The following is a 13,428-nucleotide window of genomic DNA, read 5'->3' as shown; positions in this document are numbered from 1 at the left end:
GTGCCTTTACTCTTGTGAATGAACACTACAGATGGCAAGGAAACCCCAACTCTCAAGCTACTCTTTTTCTATTTTAAATGATGGGGGAAAAGCAGCTGGGATGGAGCACCAAAGGAGATCTTAAATACAGACAGGCTAATGTGGTATTGCAGAGAGTTAGACATACCAAAGTGGTGTAAGCCTCTCCTTTTCAGGGAAGAATAAACTTAATGATAGCTTTTAGAAACATAACAGAAGGACTGAGACGTCAGTAATTGTACTCCTTTGTCTGATCAAATACTCACCTACTGTGTAACTTTAGATGCTGTTTTGACATAAACCCCTTTGGAGCTGGGAGTTGGGATTTCCCAACACTAAACATGAACACAATGCGCAGAAGCTTTTAGCATCGGAGTAACTGGACACTCACACAGAGGGTTAAGTGTGTGTGTTGAGTAAGTGAACAAGAGTGGCAGAAGACCAAGACTTATGTGATATTGGACTTACAGACCTGAAGCATGACACTCTGTGAGTAGTGTATAGCTTTTCTAACAAAAGTTTGTATTTCAATAGAATAGGACTTTCTCTTTTTTTAATGTAGTTCTTGTAGAAAATGATGAAAAGGATGAGGAGGACATGTCTCTGGATTCAGGGGATGAAACATCACAAATAGAAATCTGCAGTGATGCCTCTAAGTATGATATTCATTTGGAAGCTTTGCAGACAGAGGCCAAGGGCTCCCATGGAGCAGATGCAAAAGAAAGCTGCTTCTCAGTTACAGAGTTATCTCCTGAAGCACAAACTGGCTCAAGGGAAAAGACTTCTAAAATTGACTTGGAAGAGATACAACCAATTACTCTAGTTTCTACAACATGCTCTGTTGAAGGAGAAAAACACAATTCAGTTGAACAAACTCCTTTCAGTAACTTCCAAGCTTACAGTAGACAATTAAACATGTCCCATCAGTTCAGTCACTTTAATGTACTCACTCATCAGACTTTTCTGGGAACAACATACTCTATTTCTTCTGCAAGTCAAAACCAAGAAGGGGGCAATTATTTTCTATCTGCTTACAGTCAGAGCATGGAGACAGAAAAGTCATCATCGCCTGGTGGTTGGGATATCAATTGTGATTCATCCAGGCCATAGTCAAACCAGAAATAAACTCATAAGTCTCTTTTTATAAGTTGCTGTGGACGTTTCTGTTTCTAAAATGTTGGATTAACAGTTTCTATTTTATTCTGGAACAAAATGTTTCTTGTCTCTTATCTCAAACGTTTTCTTGTCTTATTTAAATCCTGATGGCCTGTACCTGTTGGAAGCATCTGAAAATTGAAATAAATATTTTTTAACGTTTACTGTACTTGAATTATCTTGTTTGTTGGCACTTTTAAGTTTCTACATTTGTATTTGACCTGTACCTGGGCTTCAGTTTGAGGTCTGTTTTAATGTAAGACTGAATGTTTGCCTAAAATATGTGAAACAGCAAGGTTTTTTTTAACTGTAGGAGTATCCAAATCACTTTTCTTTACATAAATATCAAAACTTTATGTATTTATTTGACATTTGACACAAATTTTGTACAAATGTTTTTACATAGCTCTAAGGCAGTGTAGTTATTTTAATGACTATATACTGGATTTTGGCTAAATACCTCAATTAGAGTAACCAATGGTGCAGTTCCATTACAAAAATAAAATAAACGCTTAATGCACAAGGGACTTGCTAACACACTGCATTGTTTGTGGTTTTTATATTGTTTTTGAAGTATGTGAGAATCATAGAATCATAGAATGTTAAGGGTTGGAAGGGACCTCTGGAGATCATCGAGTCCAACCCCTGCCAGAGCAGGACTAATCTAGGGCAGGTTACACAGGAACGCATCCAGACGGGTCTTGAAAGTCTCCAGAGAAGGAGACTCCACAACCTCTCTGGGGAGCCTGTTCCAGTGCTCTGTAACCCTTACGGTAAGGAAGTTTTTCCTCATGTTGAGGTTGAACTTCCTGTGCTCTAGCTTGCATCCATTACCCCTTCCTATTGCAGGGCGCAAGTGAGAAGAGATTGCCCCTTTCCTCTTGACACCCAGCCCTCATATATTTATACACATTAATCAGATCCCTTCTCAGTCTTCTCCAGACTAAAAAGCCCCAGGTCCCTCAACCTTTCCTCATAAGGCAGGTGTTCCAGTCCCTTAATCGTCCTCGTAGCCCTCCGTTGGATTCTCTCCAGTAGATCTCTGTCCCTCTTGAACTGAACGCAATACTCCAGGTGAGGTCTCACCAGGGTAGAGTAGAGGGGGAGGACGACCTCCCTTGGTCTGCTGGACACACTCTTCTTAGTGCACCCCAGGATACCATTGGCCTTCTTGGCCACAATGGCACATTGCTGTCCCATGGATAACTTGTTGTCTGCCAGGACTCCAAGGTCCTTCTCCACACAGCTGCTTTCTAGCATATCGCCTCCTAACCTGTACTGGTGCATTTTATTACTCCTTCCCAGGTGCAGGACTCTGCACTTACCCAAACTTTATTTCATGAGCAGCAGTTCTCTTTGTGTCTAATTTTGATACTCTGTGCTTATTACAGCATCATCAGAGTGATCTTGCAACTTTTTATCTTGCCATTGTAATTACGGTATTGGAGAAGGACAAACCTGGTTTTAATGACTGTGGTAGTTCAATTTGCATTAGAAAAACCTCTATCCTCTCCTACTTCAGCAGCATGAGTACTGGTACTTGCCTTTTTTTTTTTTTTTTTTTTAAACCTAGCATTGTTGTAAGTACAGAGTTTTATGTGTTTCTTAATCTTGCTGTTTTTAATTTCACATCTGCTGTGTTATAAACTTATTTTTCCCCAGTGATTCTCTTAATTGGCTCATTTTGTACATGATCTTCTGACTCGGGCTTCTGGAAGAAAGCAGCTGATAGTAAGTAAATAGCTGTGGAGTCTCAAGACTACCCTTGTTATTACATTGCTGGTTCTGCATATACTGATACTCTTGACTCACATTTACTGCTCTTGTCTTCAGGTTGTCCAAAGTAGCATGTTTGGTTTTTTTTTTTCCTGTTTGTAACTTGGTTTTAGTGTGTTTATGTAGATGTGCTGTTTAGTACCAGATGTGACAGTGTTTGAAACTACATGACTCTCAACTCACAAAATTACTGGGGGCAAATATTTTGGTTAAATGGGTAGCTTTTAAAAAACAGACAAAACCCATAGACTTTTCCCTGACACTGAATGTCTTTCCTTCTATTAACAGTTGTTTGATTTATTTGTTTAAGAACAAACCAGTACTAGTGTAGCAGTTGTTACCCTCCTCCCTCCCACGAAACATGGCAAATCATCTTCTTTCAAAAAGAGAACTCCCTTGTATCAATAAACCCTAATGGATTTTGTGAAGAACTGTTCTACCACATCTAACATCAAGTGCAGATTCTCACCTACTGCGTGACTTGGCATACGAGGGAGAGGAATGAGTGCACCTGCATTCCCTTCCCTACTGCTGTAAGATACCTTCGGACTCAGGTTATGTCTAACAGTTGCTGCTGGGAGGAATCTGTGTGGAGGTTCTGTGGTGTTTATCACATGATAAAACAGAACAACTAACATGAATTCAGGTTATGCATCCCCTGCCCAGAGCTCGAAGAGAAGCAGTTTTACTCCTTAGCTTTACTTTCTTTTGAAGACTAAAAGCAAATTGATCTAAAGTAAACATTTGTGACTGGAAGCATTGAATACTGACCTGCTCAGACCTTGTTTATTAAGTTCTACTGCCTTCGGCCCAGCCCACTACAATGTTAAGTGTTGCTATCCTGTTTTGAGAGGGGGGAAAAAGTTTATATTCAGCACTTCTGTAGTCTTAAAATCTGGGATTACTTGAGTTAATACACATTGTCTAAGCCTAAAAGCTGTCTGAATAGTTAAGGACAAGCAGTTTCATATAGTTAAAAATACCAACAAAGTCTATCTAAGCCATTCAGAATACATCTTAATCTTTCTTATTTATCAAAACACATACACAGAGTTCTACAAAAACCCACATGACATTTTTATACAGTGGTTTATGTTAAACGCACATACGTCTTCAGGTAGCACAAAGACTGTTCTAAGCAGACACGCTATCATTAGTTTAATGTATCTTCAATACAAAAAGCAACATGACCCTGTAATTATCAAAATTCACATTGTAGCAAACAAAGTGCTGTGCCTTTACACTTTAAGAATTCAGGACATTCGTATGTACCTCTCAAAATGGTGAAATAAAGTTCTCTTCTTGAGCTATGGGGGGAATCAGAGCAGTCTCCAACTCCTTCTGCTTCTGCAGGAGGCCCTGAAATACATGGAATATAAATGCGAATGTTCTGTCTTCCTTGTGCAGCCTGAACTAATAAAGTGTTGCTGTTTGTTTCATTTTAAAACAATGTACTTGTTAAGGCTCGATGCTTTTTAAATATACAACTTTAAGAAAAGCAGTACAACATAATACATTCAGGAGAGAGCGAACTCAAGATTTCCTGTCTTCTGCAAAAGACTTGACATGTGACTGAAGTGGAAGCCAGTCCAGCTTCCAGGGATGACTGGGTAGAGGAAAAAGAACCTTCCCACTGCAGTAAATCTAACCTGCTCACTCCTTTGTGCGTTGTCAGTACATTTGTGGTATTCTAGCGTAGTCTTGTATGAAGCTGAACCAAAAACCTTGATGGGTACCAGCTTTTAGTCTTAACATAAATTCTACTCTAAGATAAAGGACAGCATTACCATTTGAACCAGAACAGTGTCAGACACTTGACATAAGTCTTCTTACTGTAATTAAAGGATCGTATATATCAATACATCTGGCCCTTTGTTCTCTATCCATTTTAAACCTGTCAGGAGTAATCTGGTACCAAAGAAGTTTGTTTACCCAAAAAAAAAAAAAAAAAAAAAAAAAGAAAAGTTACAGAACTAACACAAGCCAGCAGGTACTACAACAATTTCAATATGGTATTCCTGGTGGCACAGAAGGGAGGGAGGGGTCATGCAGAGAACTGGCTTCTGTTGGCAAAGCAGCCTGTTAGACATAACTTTGCAGCCTTCCAAAAGCAGCAGCTGCTGACTTTCAATCACTTGATGAATTGCTTTTTAACTAATCAGCAGTAGCAGCCATTTCTATTAATGGGTCAGTGGATTTGTTCAGTCCCTTTGTCAATAATTATTTTATTAGAGTGTTTTTTGCATTTAGTAGCATGTTACAAAACAAAGTCATGCAATAAATGGCCTTAAATCAACCCAGAGCTGAGGTGAGAAACAATTAACACTGAAAACTGGAACAAAGCCTATCATGTGGTTTGCAGAGGTCATAAAGATGTGAAATATCTCCATAGGGACAAGTAGTGAGGCCTTTCTTTGCATGTCCTTGGACAGCCTGCTGGTGGCTGGCAAGATCGCTTGGCCATTGTAGGCCACAACCTGTTGGCAAGTGGTTTTATTGCCTTAGTAAAAGAAAGATGTACTGGCATGTACTGACTGTAGCTGGGGTTTTTGTCCTTAAACATTGGCCCTTCTTTTTTTCAGAAATAATGAACCTTGCTGGATGAGTAAACTTAGGCTTATTCCACTGAGTCTTTCGGTTTCAGTGAGGAAAGTAAGAGTCTGTTGATTGACAGTTCCTACTACTGCTGTCACCTGAAATACAGGAAGAGACTTGCTGTCTTGTAACAAATGCAATGGCGGAACCCCCCTCCCTCTGGCAGAGGAAGGCCCCCATCTGCCCTCCATTTTCACTGATGTCTTCCACAGGTCAGCCAGCTCAGCTAGCCTGTTACTGGAACAGCCTGAGTGTATCTGTCGCTCTAGTTGGGGGTGTATTTCAAAGGCTAAAGACTGGTCAAATAGACTGAGAATTCCAACAGACAAAAGGCTAAAGAATGGCCAAATATGTTCTAAATACAAATATATTCTGAAACTATCAATCCAATATATATATATATATATGCATGTATATATAATTTTAAAAAACAAGACTGGATTATCTTCTGAAACAGAAAAGTAAACTCTGCTCTTTGTCTAATTTATATTTCATACAAAATATGTCATTGCTCTGCCTTTCTCAGTGAAATAACTGATGCAAAACAAGTGTCATCTGTAGGAATATACAATGCTTAGGTATACAAGATATACCTAAGTTCAACAGTTAATGTTCTAAATGCATTCTGCAGCTGGTAGGATATTTAAAAAAGAACACTACATGTTTTAAGTTAACTCTCTTCCAGAACCAATGTCCATTGAAAGACTAACCTTATCATTAGTTTTTAGCCACTGTTAAGACCTGCATATATACTATGCATCAAAAATGTCCCTAAGCTTCTGTCTCTGAAGTTTGCCAATATGGATATTATCACCTTCAACCTCATTAAATATCCATGGCTTTTGTTCACCTCAGCAAGCACAAGGATCAAATTGTGCTTTGAAGCTGGCTTCATTCTTAACCAAAATACCACTGGCAAATGAAGCCTGAATACAAAATATTTAACAGGTGTAGATATTTAACAAAAATGTTAATGAGCATTGGGAAAGACCAGATCCAGTCAAACCTATTTGGAAGCCATTAGAAACTGGCAACCTTTCAGTGTTCTTGGGTCACAACTTAGTAACTTAACAGAGCGCCATGACCCTTCATTTGCACAAGGAATTTCCCTACTCCTAAAGCCCGATGTATGCATGGCAGAACTACTGTCTTTCTAAAGCACAGCAGGTAATTAATAGTGTTAACTACTGGTAGTTTTGTTGTACTTGTCTGTACTTGTCTGTCAGATTTTCTTCCCTTTATTTTGATCGTTTATGCAAGTTTTCTCCCTTAAGGCAAAGAAAAATAAATAGTGCTGCTAAGTATGGAGCCATTCAAAAACAAGGGAGATACTGATACATGTTTATCTTTAGTATTCTTCACAAACGAAATGCAAACCTAGAAGTAAATGTTTGGGGTTTTTTTGTCTTGCAGTCCCCTGTCAGGCCATTTGAAGCATAAAAGGAACCTGTTTGTGTGACTGTCCAGACCTGCGGTTTGAATCTCCAATGGGTCGCACCTTGTTGCCAACAGTTGGGAGTATCAAATTCACTCATGTTTTAATAACTAGATGCCTGACAGTATTTTTCCTGGTATTCTGACTCCAATTAAGAAAATATGCAACTTCACAGTTACCAGCTATAATCATTTGTGCTGCATTAATTTACTGCAATGTGGATCCTTAAAGAGAGTCTCACCATATTCAAAATCCTTCTTGAATGTATACAAACACAGGCTTTTGTCTCAGGATCTCGTGTGTGTGTGTAGGATTAAACTAAATTTCTTTTTATATTCACTCATTAAATCTGTCTAATTGACAAATCCTGAATGTTACTTTTACATGTTAACAAAAAAATAGCTATCTTGGAAGGATTTTAAAAGTGTTCACACTTCAGATTTGCAAATCACAGTATTTTTCCAGTACTGACACGTGACTACCACCCCACTAACTCGTCTGCATCAACCACACTGCTTTGTCATGACTGGCTTAACCATGAAATGCAGAAGTGAAATTTCCTTAACAGTGTTTCTAGTGTTTTGTTAAAATACTATTATTTCTCCCTTGAAATTGAAACATTCTTACTATAAGCAACCCTAACTATCAAAACCTGGAGACTAAATAAAGCCATTCCTCTTGGTTTCAAGTTTTCTCAGGTACTCTAGTAGTTTCACAGCTAACCTAAGGACTTAGGAGTCCATAGTCTCTCTCTAAGGACAGTCGAAAGGTAGAAGTAATGCAGGAAAAGCAAAATTAGTAAGAGGGAACAAAAGTAGAGGACAGGGCCCAAAACTTATCATGTATCTCGGAAAAATGAATTAGAGACTAATGCTTATGACTATGTAATAGTTTGCAATGTTCATTTTGACTTTAGTATATACATCATATATGTTTGTCAAATAACTTTTTGCTTACCTGGCGTAATTCTGACAGTCCTTTGAGAATTGCTTGTTGTCTCTCTCTGATCTTAACTACATCAGGATTTAGAAGAGGATCTCTAACGTGATCAGAGCTAAAAATCTGTCGCGGTGTTTGGTAAGAATCTAAAAGTAAATGTGTATGAAATGAGTTACCAATACTCTTTATCAATTTTTTTTTTTTTTAATTTTGAAGCAATAGATTTTCACAGCTTGTGAAAATCAGGTTTTGGTTGCTATTAAGATTATGATGACTATTTTTAAGTCAAACAACACTTAGATTCCTAAACGTAAATCTATATACAATAACACCAGAGAAGTGCAATCATACTTGATTAAAGATAAACAGACAAAAAAAGATAAAAGAATAAGAAATTTTGTTGCTTTTTTGATTTTTTAACAACTGTGGTTTTTTTTTTTTAAATACAGAGTATCGTTTGGTTGCATAGGTTTCTGTACAGTGCTGTGACATACATGGGTTACTGCAAAATTCAGTAAAAACAAATATCAAATTGAATAGCACTTCGAACTACATCACTGTAACATCTCTTCTACATGAATCAGTTCACAATACATTTCAGTACCATTAAACTGTTGATACTGTTGGTCATGTGTTGAAGGTCTGGTCTCTGGTGCATCTGGATCAAGATAATATACTTCATTTGTTCGAACATACGGTATAAATTGTGAAGAGGGAGGTCTTCCAGCTTCTGTAATGGGAGGAGGGGAGCTCCTCTCCTGTGTACCTGTCTTGATTTTTTTCTCTCTTCTACTGTTGTTATGCACCAGGAAATTAGAAGCATGTATCTGTTTTTGTTGTACTTGGTGTAATCTGTTGCCAACTGCTGGAACAGGTGGTGATTCAGATCTGTATGAAACAATTTCAGTTAAAAAAAGCACCAAACAATACTTAAGTAACATGACTGATTTTCTCAAATAGTAGAGACAAAGAATTCTCAGAGGACTGGACTTTTGCTCATTTACTCTGCTTTTATACCTGCAGTTTGCCTGGTGTATTCTTAATAGAAGATAATTAGACACATCTAAATTCTTTAAAAAAAATTAAAAATCAGGTAAGAAAAGCATGTATATTTCACTATTAATGTATTTATACATTTCATTAATGCAGAGTATTGACGTACCTTTCTTCACTCAAATGATTCTTATGTAATTGTTCTTCCTAGGATAAAACCAAGAAAGTCAAAAGTAAAATAAAAAGCTCCATGTTTTTTATACTAAAAGCTTTCATTTTTCAAGACAAGTTTGTTCTGAAATTCCAAAAGGACTGTTTGACCTGAGTTCAGGAGAAATGTATTTTATCAAAGACTTGCACTAAAGAGACTTGTAGTGCCTATGAACTAAATTCAATAAGAGGATTTGCTCCAACTTTCTATGTCTTTGGCAGCTCTAAGCACAGAAAATACTGTATGTATTTTCCAATTACCTTGGAAAGATGCATTTATAAACCTGAAAGGTTCCACCCAAGACAATGATTATTAAAGGAAAGGTCATGTTTCCAGATACAGTCAGTAGAAGTTTTCTATTTAAATGAAAAATATTAACGTATCCCATGCTTCTTATGGTATCAGGCAATGCTTACTTATCTTAAAAATTTGCTTAAAATTCATCGCCCTATTTCTCAGATACAAAATTCTTGAACATTTACCTTTCAATAATGTAAGCACAAAACATGCCTTTTTTCTTTTGTAATACCTACAGCTTCTAAAAAATGTGTATGTAGCCACAGTAAACAAATGGCTAAACGGAACTGAAGTGGCCACCTTTTCTACACCAGATTTTTTCTATCGGAAGCTGTGAGAAAGCAAGGTGTCTATGCATACACATGTATATACATGCATACAGAGAGCAAGCAAGCAAGAGAGGGAGGGAGAGAAGGCATGAACATATTTGATAGTATTTTCTTTAAATGAAAATTGTTTTTTTTACCAGCCACAAGCTCTACCGGTACATACTTCCTGCAAATGGAGAAGAAATTACTCCACTAAAGAAGGATGCATTTCTATGACAATAGAGTACATCCTCAGTAATCCATATTCTTTGCAGAAATAAAAATTGTTTTCTTGAACAAGTACTCTTATACCTCAACTATCACCACAACATCATGACTGGACAAAAAAAAGAGCAAGTCAGTGATTTGTGATATCATTCTATCCTGCATACTGCTTTCAGTCAAGCTCCCTGTTTACATAATGAATTGATGATAATGAATAAATGAAAGAGAATAAACACTATGGAAGATTGAAATAACAGTAAAAGCTAAGTCACAAAATCTGAATATATTCATGAAGAATGAAACAATGCTGCAACACCATTCTTTATCTAAAGGGTAGTAATAATAGGACAATGCTTGAGTTAGATAACTGAATTCCCATCCAGGCAAAACTGTGTGGAACAGGAGTCTTAAAAATAAACATCGTTGTTGTTAAAGACCAAACAGTTACCTTTCTGATTCGATGTCCCTTATTCTTCATATTTATTTCTTCATGAGGTGAAGGAGACTTGTCTGAATAACCACCCTTTTTTGGGCAGAGATTCCCAGGGGTATTTCTTTCTACCAACTGAAGCAGCTCCATTTGTCGTCTTACTTTGTTTTCTTCCCTTTGTTTTTGTTGCTGTTTAGGGTATCTTTCTGATGCTGGAATATATCTTTTCCCAGGCTTGTTTATGTTCCAGTCAGGTCTTTTGCTGTATTTTTCTGAAGGTTTAATTTGTCTTTCTTTTCTTGCATATTGTTCATATAGATCACTGTAAATGCCACCATTCTCTTTTCCTGAAATTTTATTTTTATCTATATACTGCATTTCCTTCTGGTATTTTTTGCTGTTAGAGGTTTTTTTATATTCTATGGAAATATCAGGTGATCTGCAACACAGAGTTCTTTCTTCAGCTGACTCAATGTATGCTGGAGTATTAAAGTCATCTGAAAAAAAGATTGTATTTTTAATTCCAAGACTAAGCTATTCAAATTACTTCTTTGACTTTTGTATGCGTATCAATCTACCATTACTGCTTTTATTCAAAAATTAGTTGTCACAGTTTTAAAATGTTTTTTATTCTTTTTGATGTGGAAGACAGATAGGACCAGTAGAAGCAAACTCAATAAGGAGGGGGGAAAAAAAAAAGACTGGAGAATGAAATCAAGTCATTGTAAAGCAAAATTTATGTAAAATGAAACTACATTATTTTAAAATGTAGACTTCTGTCTCTGTCATGGTACCCAAAGGTAAAGAGCAAAACACAGCTTCTGTTTAGTTTTTCAGCATGCTGATGGTTTGGTCATATTCACAGCGCTACTAAGAATAAGTTACTTTCATAATCTCTGTCTTCCAATGGATATATTTTGTTCTATTTTAAAATTACTAACAATCCAGCTTCTTTCTTTACTAAGGAGCATACACAAAAACATTATTTAATTTGTAAACTCCAATTTCACAGTAAAATTTCTACTATCGCTGTCAAACCAAAAATATTAATTGTTGCTTAAGCGAATAGAAATAAAATAAAGCTTCCACTTCACAAGTGATAAGAAGCTAATAAATTTCTAAATACAAGGAATAAAGTGATTCCACTGAATCTGCTCATTCACACCTCATCTACAACATTAATAAACACAGACTAAGTTTGAGCTGGGTTTTTTAACGGTGTGATTCAAAATCAAGATAAAGACTGGGAAGTATACTATCTAGATGTCTGTCTGGGTGTTTAGCAAGAATTGTAAGTTCTTCTAAACATCTGAATGTAAGCTCTTATTTTCTAGTAAGTCTAGTTTTCTAATTCCAGGATTATTGACAATGTTTCTGCCAGTATTTTCAAGGATTCATTAGGAACCCAGCCCTGCTCGACACCAAACCATGTTATGTAAACCTGTGAACATTCACACTGAAGACTACTACAGATACATGTTTAAATGCTTTAACATATTTAGTCCTACATGGCTTGTGACCATGACTCTAAGTCAAGACTGCATTTCAGACTGGGTGATTTGAATCTGTAACTGGTAAGTAACAACGATATAGACATATCATTTATTTAGAAGAATACAGTGATACATTGTAATATTCCAACATGCCTGTGTCTGTCCAAGTATTTCTTTCTAGTTTTATTCCATTCTGAATGACAGTGATTTGGCCCTATAGCTCCATTTCACAAATATGCTGTTCTACTGTCTTTCTTAAGGTACATAAGCATATTTAAATTTAAGGGCTGCAACCCCCCCTGTGGCAGCGGGGTTGGAACTAGATGATCTTTAAGGTCCCTTCCAACCCAAACCATTCTATGATTCTATGATTCTATACCTGTCTGCACAGCAGTGTCCTTCCGAGGTGAAGTCTGCTGATCAACGTGGCTCTTAATGTCATCAGAAAAATTATGGCTTTGATGTGAAATGTCAGTATTACAATTTTCAAATTCTGTATCATCTAAAAAGAAAGAAGTAAAATTGTTCAATTTAGTAATGTATGTTCCATTTAAACCATGCTATCAAGTTATCAGACTATTGTGGTTTAGAACTCAAAGCCACTGAGAACTACAGTTCAGACTGAAAGATCCTAATATCCTCCCTTTTTCACTGGAAATCTAATCGACAGCACATAGGTCTGAATATTGCCTATGCATTCCTGATAATCTCTTTATATTTCTTCCTTTATGTAATATAGTATTTGAAGCTTGCTAAAATACAATATTCTCTGTATTAGTTAACACTGATATTTGTTTGGAAGGCTCTTTAAATAAGCTGAAATGAAATTTGGTTTGTGAAGCAAAGGACCAATTTCTGACCCAAATGCAGAAAGGAGGAAAAAACCAACCAACCAACCAAATCCTACCAACAACTTGCAGGCAAACACCAAAGGAATAGGCAAACTGAGTACGAAAAGACTTGTACTTGCCACCACCAAAATTCTTCTGAAGTTTTGAAATGTCATGTCCCTTCTGAGCCAAATCTTGAATGCGCTGTTCTTGTTTTAATCTCTCTGCTAATTCTTGAGCTTTCTGCATTGTCTGATAAAGCTCATTTGTTTTAAGAGTCATGAGTTCCTTGAAAAAAAAAAGGTAAATATATGTGATCATTTATTTTGAGAATAAAATTAATAGTATTATTTAATCTCCACATAATCCTCAAGGTTTACATATTCTTCCTTTGGGTAATGTTTTTTTTTAAATGAAGAAATAGTTGTGTAGATGCAATATGTAACATATAACTTCTATGATTATAAAGATAAATTCAGAACCTCTGCTGTGCTAATGAAAGATGTTCAATCCTAGCATTAAAAAGTAAGCATCTATATCCTCAAAGTTATTTGGATATTTATCTCCTTTCTAATAAATTCATCTTGATTTCAGCCGTCTATGACTTCCTATATCATGTGATTTAATGAAATAAAAGAAGCCTAAATAAAAATAATTTTAAAAACCACCTTCCTCCTACTTCCATGGGAAGGAGACAGTAAAAGCCTCCCTAACAAAGGCAGA

At 36.4% G+C, this 13,428-nt stretch overlaps 2 protein-coding genes and 1 long non-coding RNA gene across 16 annotated transcripts in view; 2 read left to right on the top strand and 1 right to left on the bottom strand.

Annotated features, from left to right (window-relative positions):
- Positions 1–1,695, top strand: part of TASOR (transcription activation suppressor) — a 34,708-nt gene extending 33,013 nt beyond the window's left edge. For 3 of the 4 annotated variants that reach the window (XM_068409599.1, XM_068409598.1, XM_068409601.1), the window contains one exon: positions 581–1,695. In XM_068409599.1, the coding sequence (XP_068265700.1) occupies positions 581–1,128 (548 nt within the window). In that variant the 3' untranslated portion in view covers positions 1,129–1,695. Of the gene's footprint in view, positions 1–301 lie in introns of all 4 variants that reach the window. The other variant, XM_068409600.1, reaches the window with a different exon arrangement.
- CCDC66 (coiled-coil domain containing 66) overlaps positions 1–13,428 on the bottom strand; it is a 46,881-nt gene that overhangs the window by 18,803 nt on the left and 14,650 nt on the right. For 5 of the 11 annotated variants that reach the window (XR_011048898.1, XR_011048893.1, XR_011048897.1 and 2 more), the window contains 7 exons: positions 12,846–12,993; positions 12,255–12,377; positions 10,401–10,879; positions 9,081–9,118; positions 8,523–8,806; positions 7,937–8,064; positions 3,721–4,308 (listed from right to left, as the gene is read on the bottom strand). Coding sequence is in view for 3 of the 11 variants with exons in the window: in XM_068409603.1 (XP_068265704.1) it covers positions 4,225–4,308; positions 7,937–8,064; positions 8,523–8,806; positions 9,081–9,118; positions 10,401–10,879; positions 12,255–12,377; positions 12,846–12,993 (1,284 nt within the window). In the remaining 8 variants the exon portion in view is untranslated. Of the gene's footprint in view, positions 1–755; positions 1,305–2,707; positions 4,309–7,936; positions 8,065–8,522; positions 8,807–9,080; positions 9,119–10,400; positions 10,880–12,254; positions 12,378–12,845; positions 12,994–13,428 lie in introns of those variants that run through there. The other 6 variants (XR_011048894.1, XR_011048895.1, XM_068409603.1 and 3 more) reach the window with 6 other exon arrangements.
- LOC137668226 (uncharacterized) lies at positions 7,989–11,943 on the top strand. The gene is made up of 3 exons (XR_011048901.1): positions 7,989–8,056; positions 8,942–9,011; positions 11,740–11,943. It is a non-coding gene; the product is annotated as an uncharacterized lncRNA (long non-coding RNA).

This window comes from Nyctibius grandis, chromosome 10 (genome assembly GCF_013368605.1).
Source record: "Nyctibius grandis isolate bNycGra1 chromosome 10, bNycGra1.pri, whole genome shotgun sequence".
In the NCBI taxonomy this organism is placed as follows: domain Eukaryota; kingdom Metazoa; phylum Chordata; class Aves; order Nyctibiiformes; family Nyctibiidae; genus Nyctibius; species Nyctibius grandis.
This window is presented reverse-complemented; position numbering and strand designations above follow the sequence as displayed.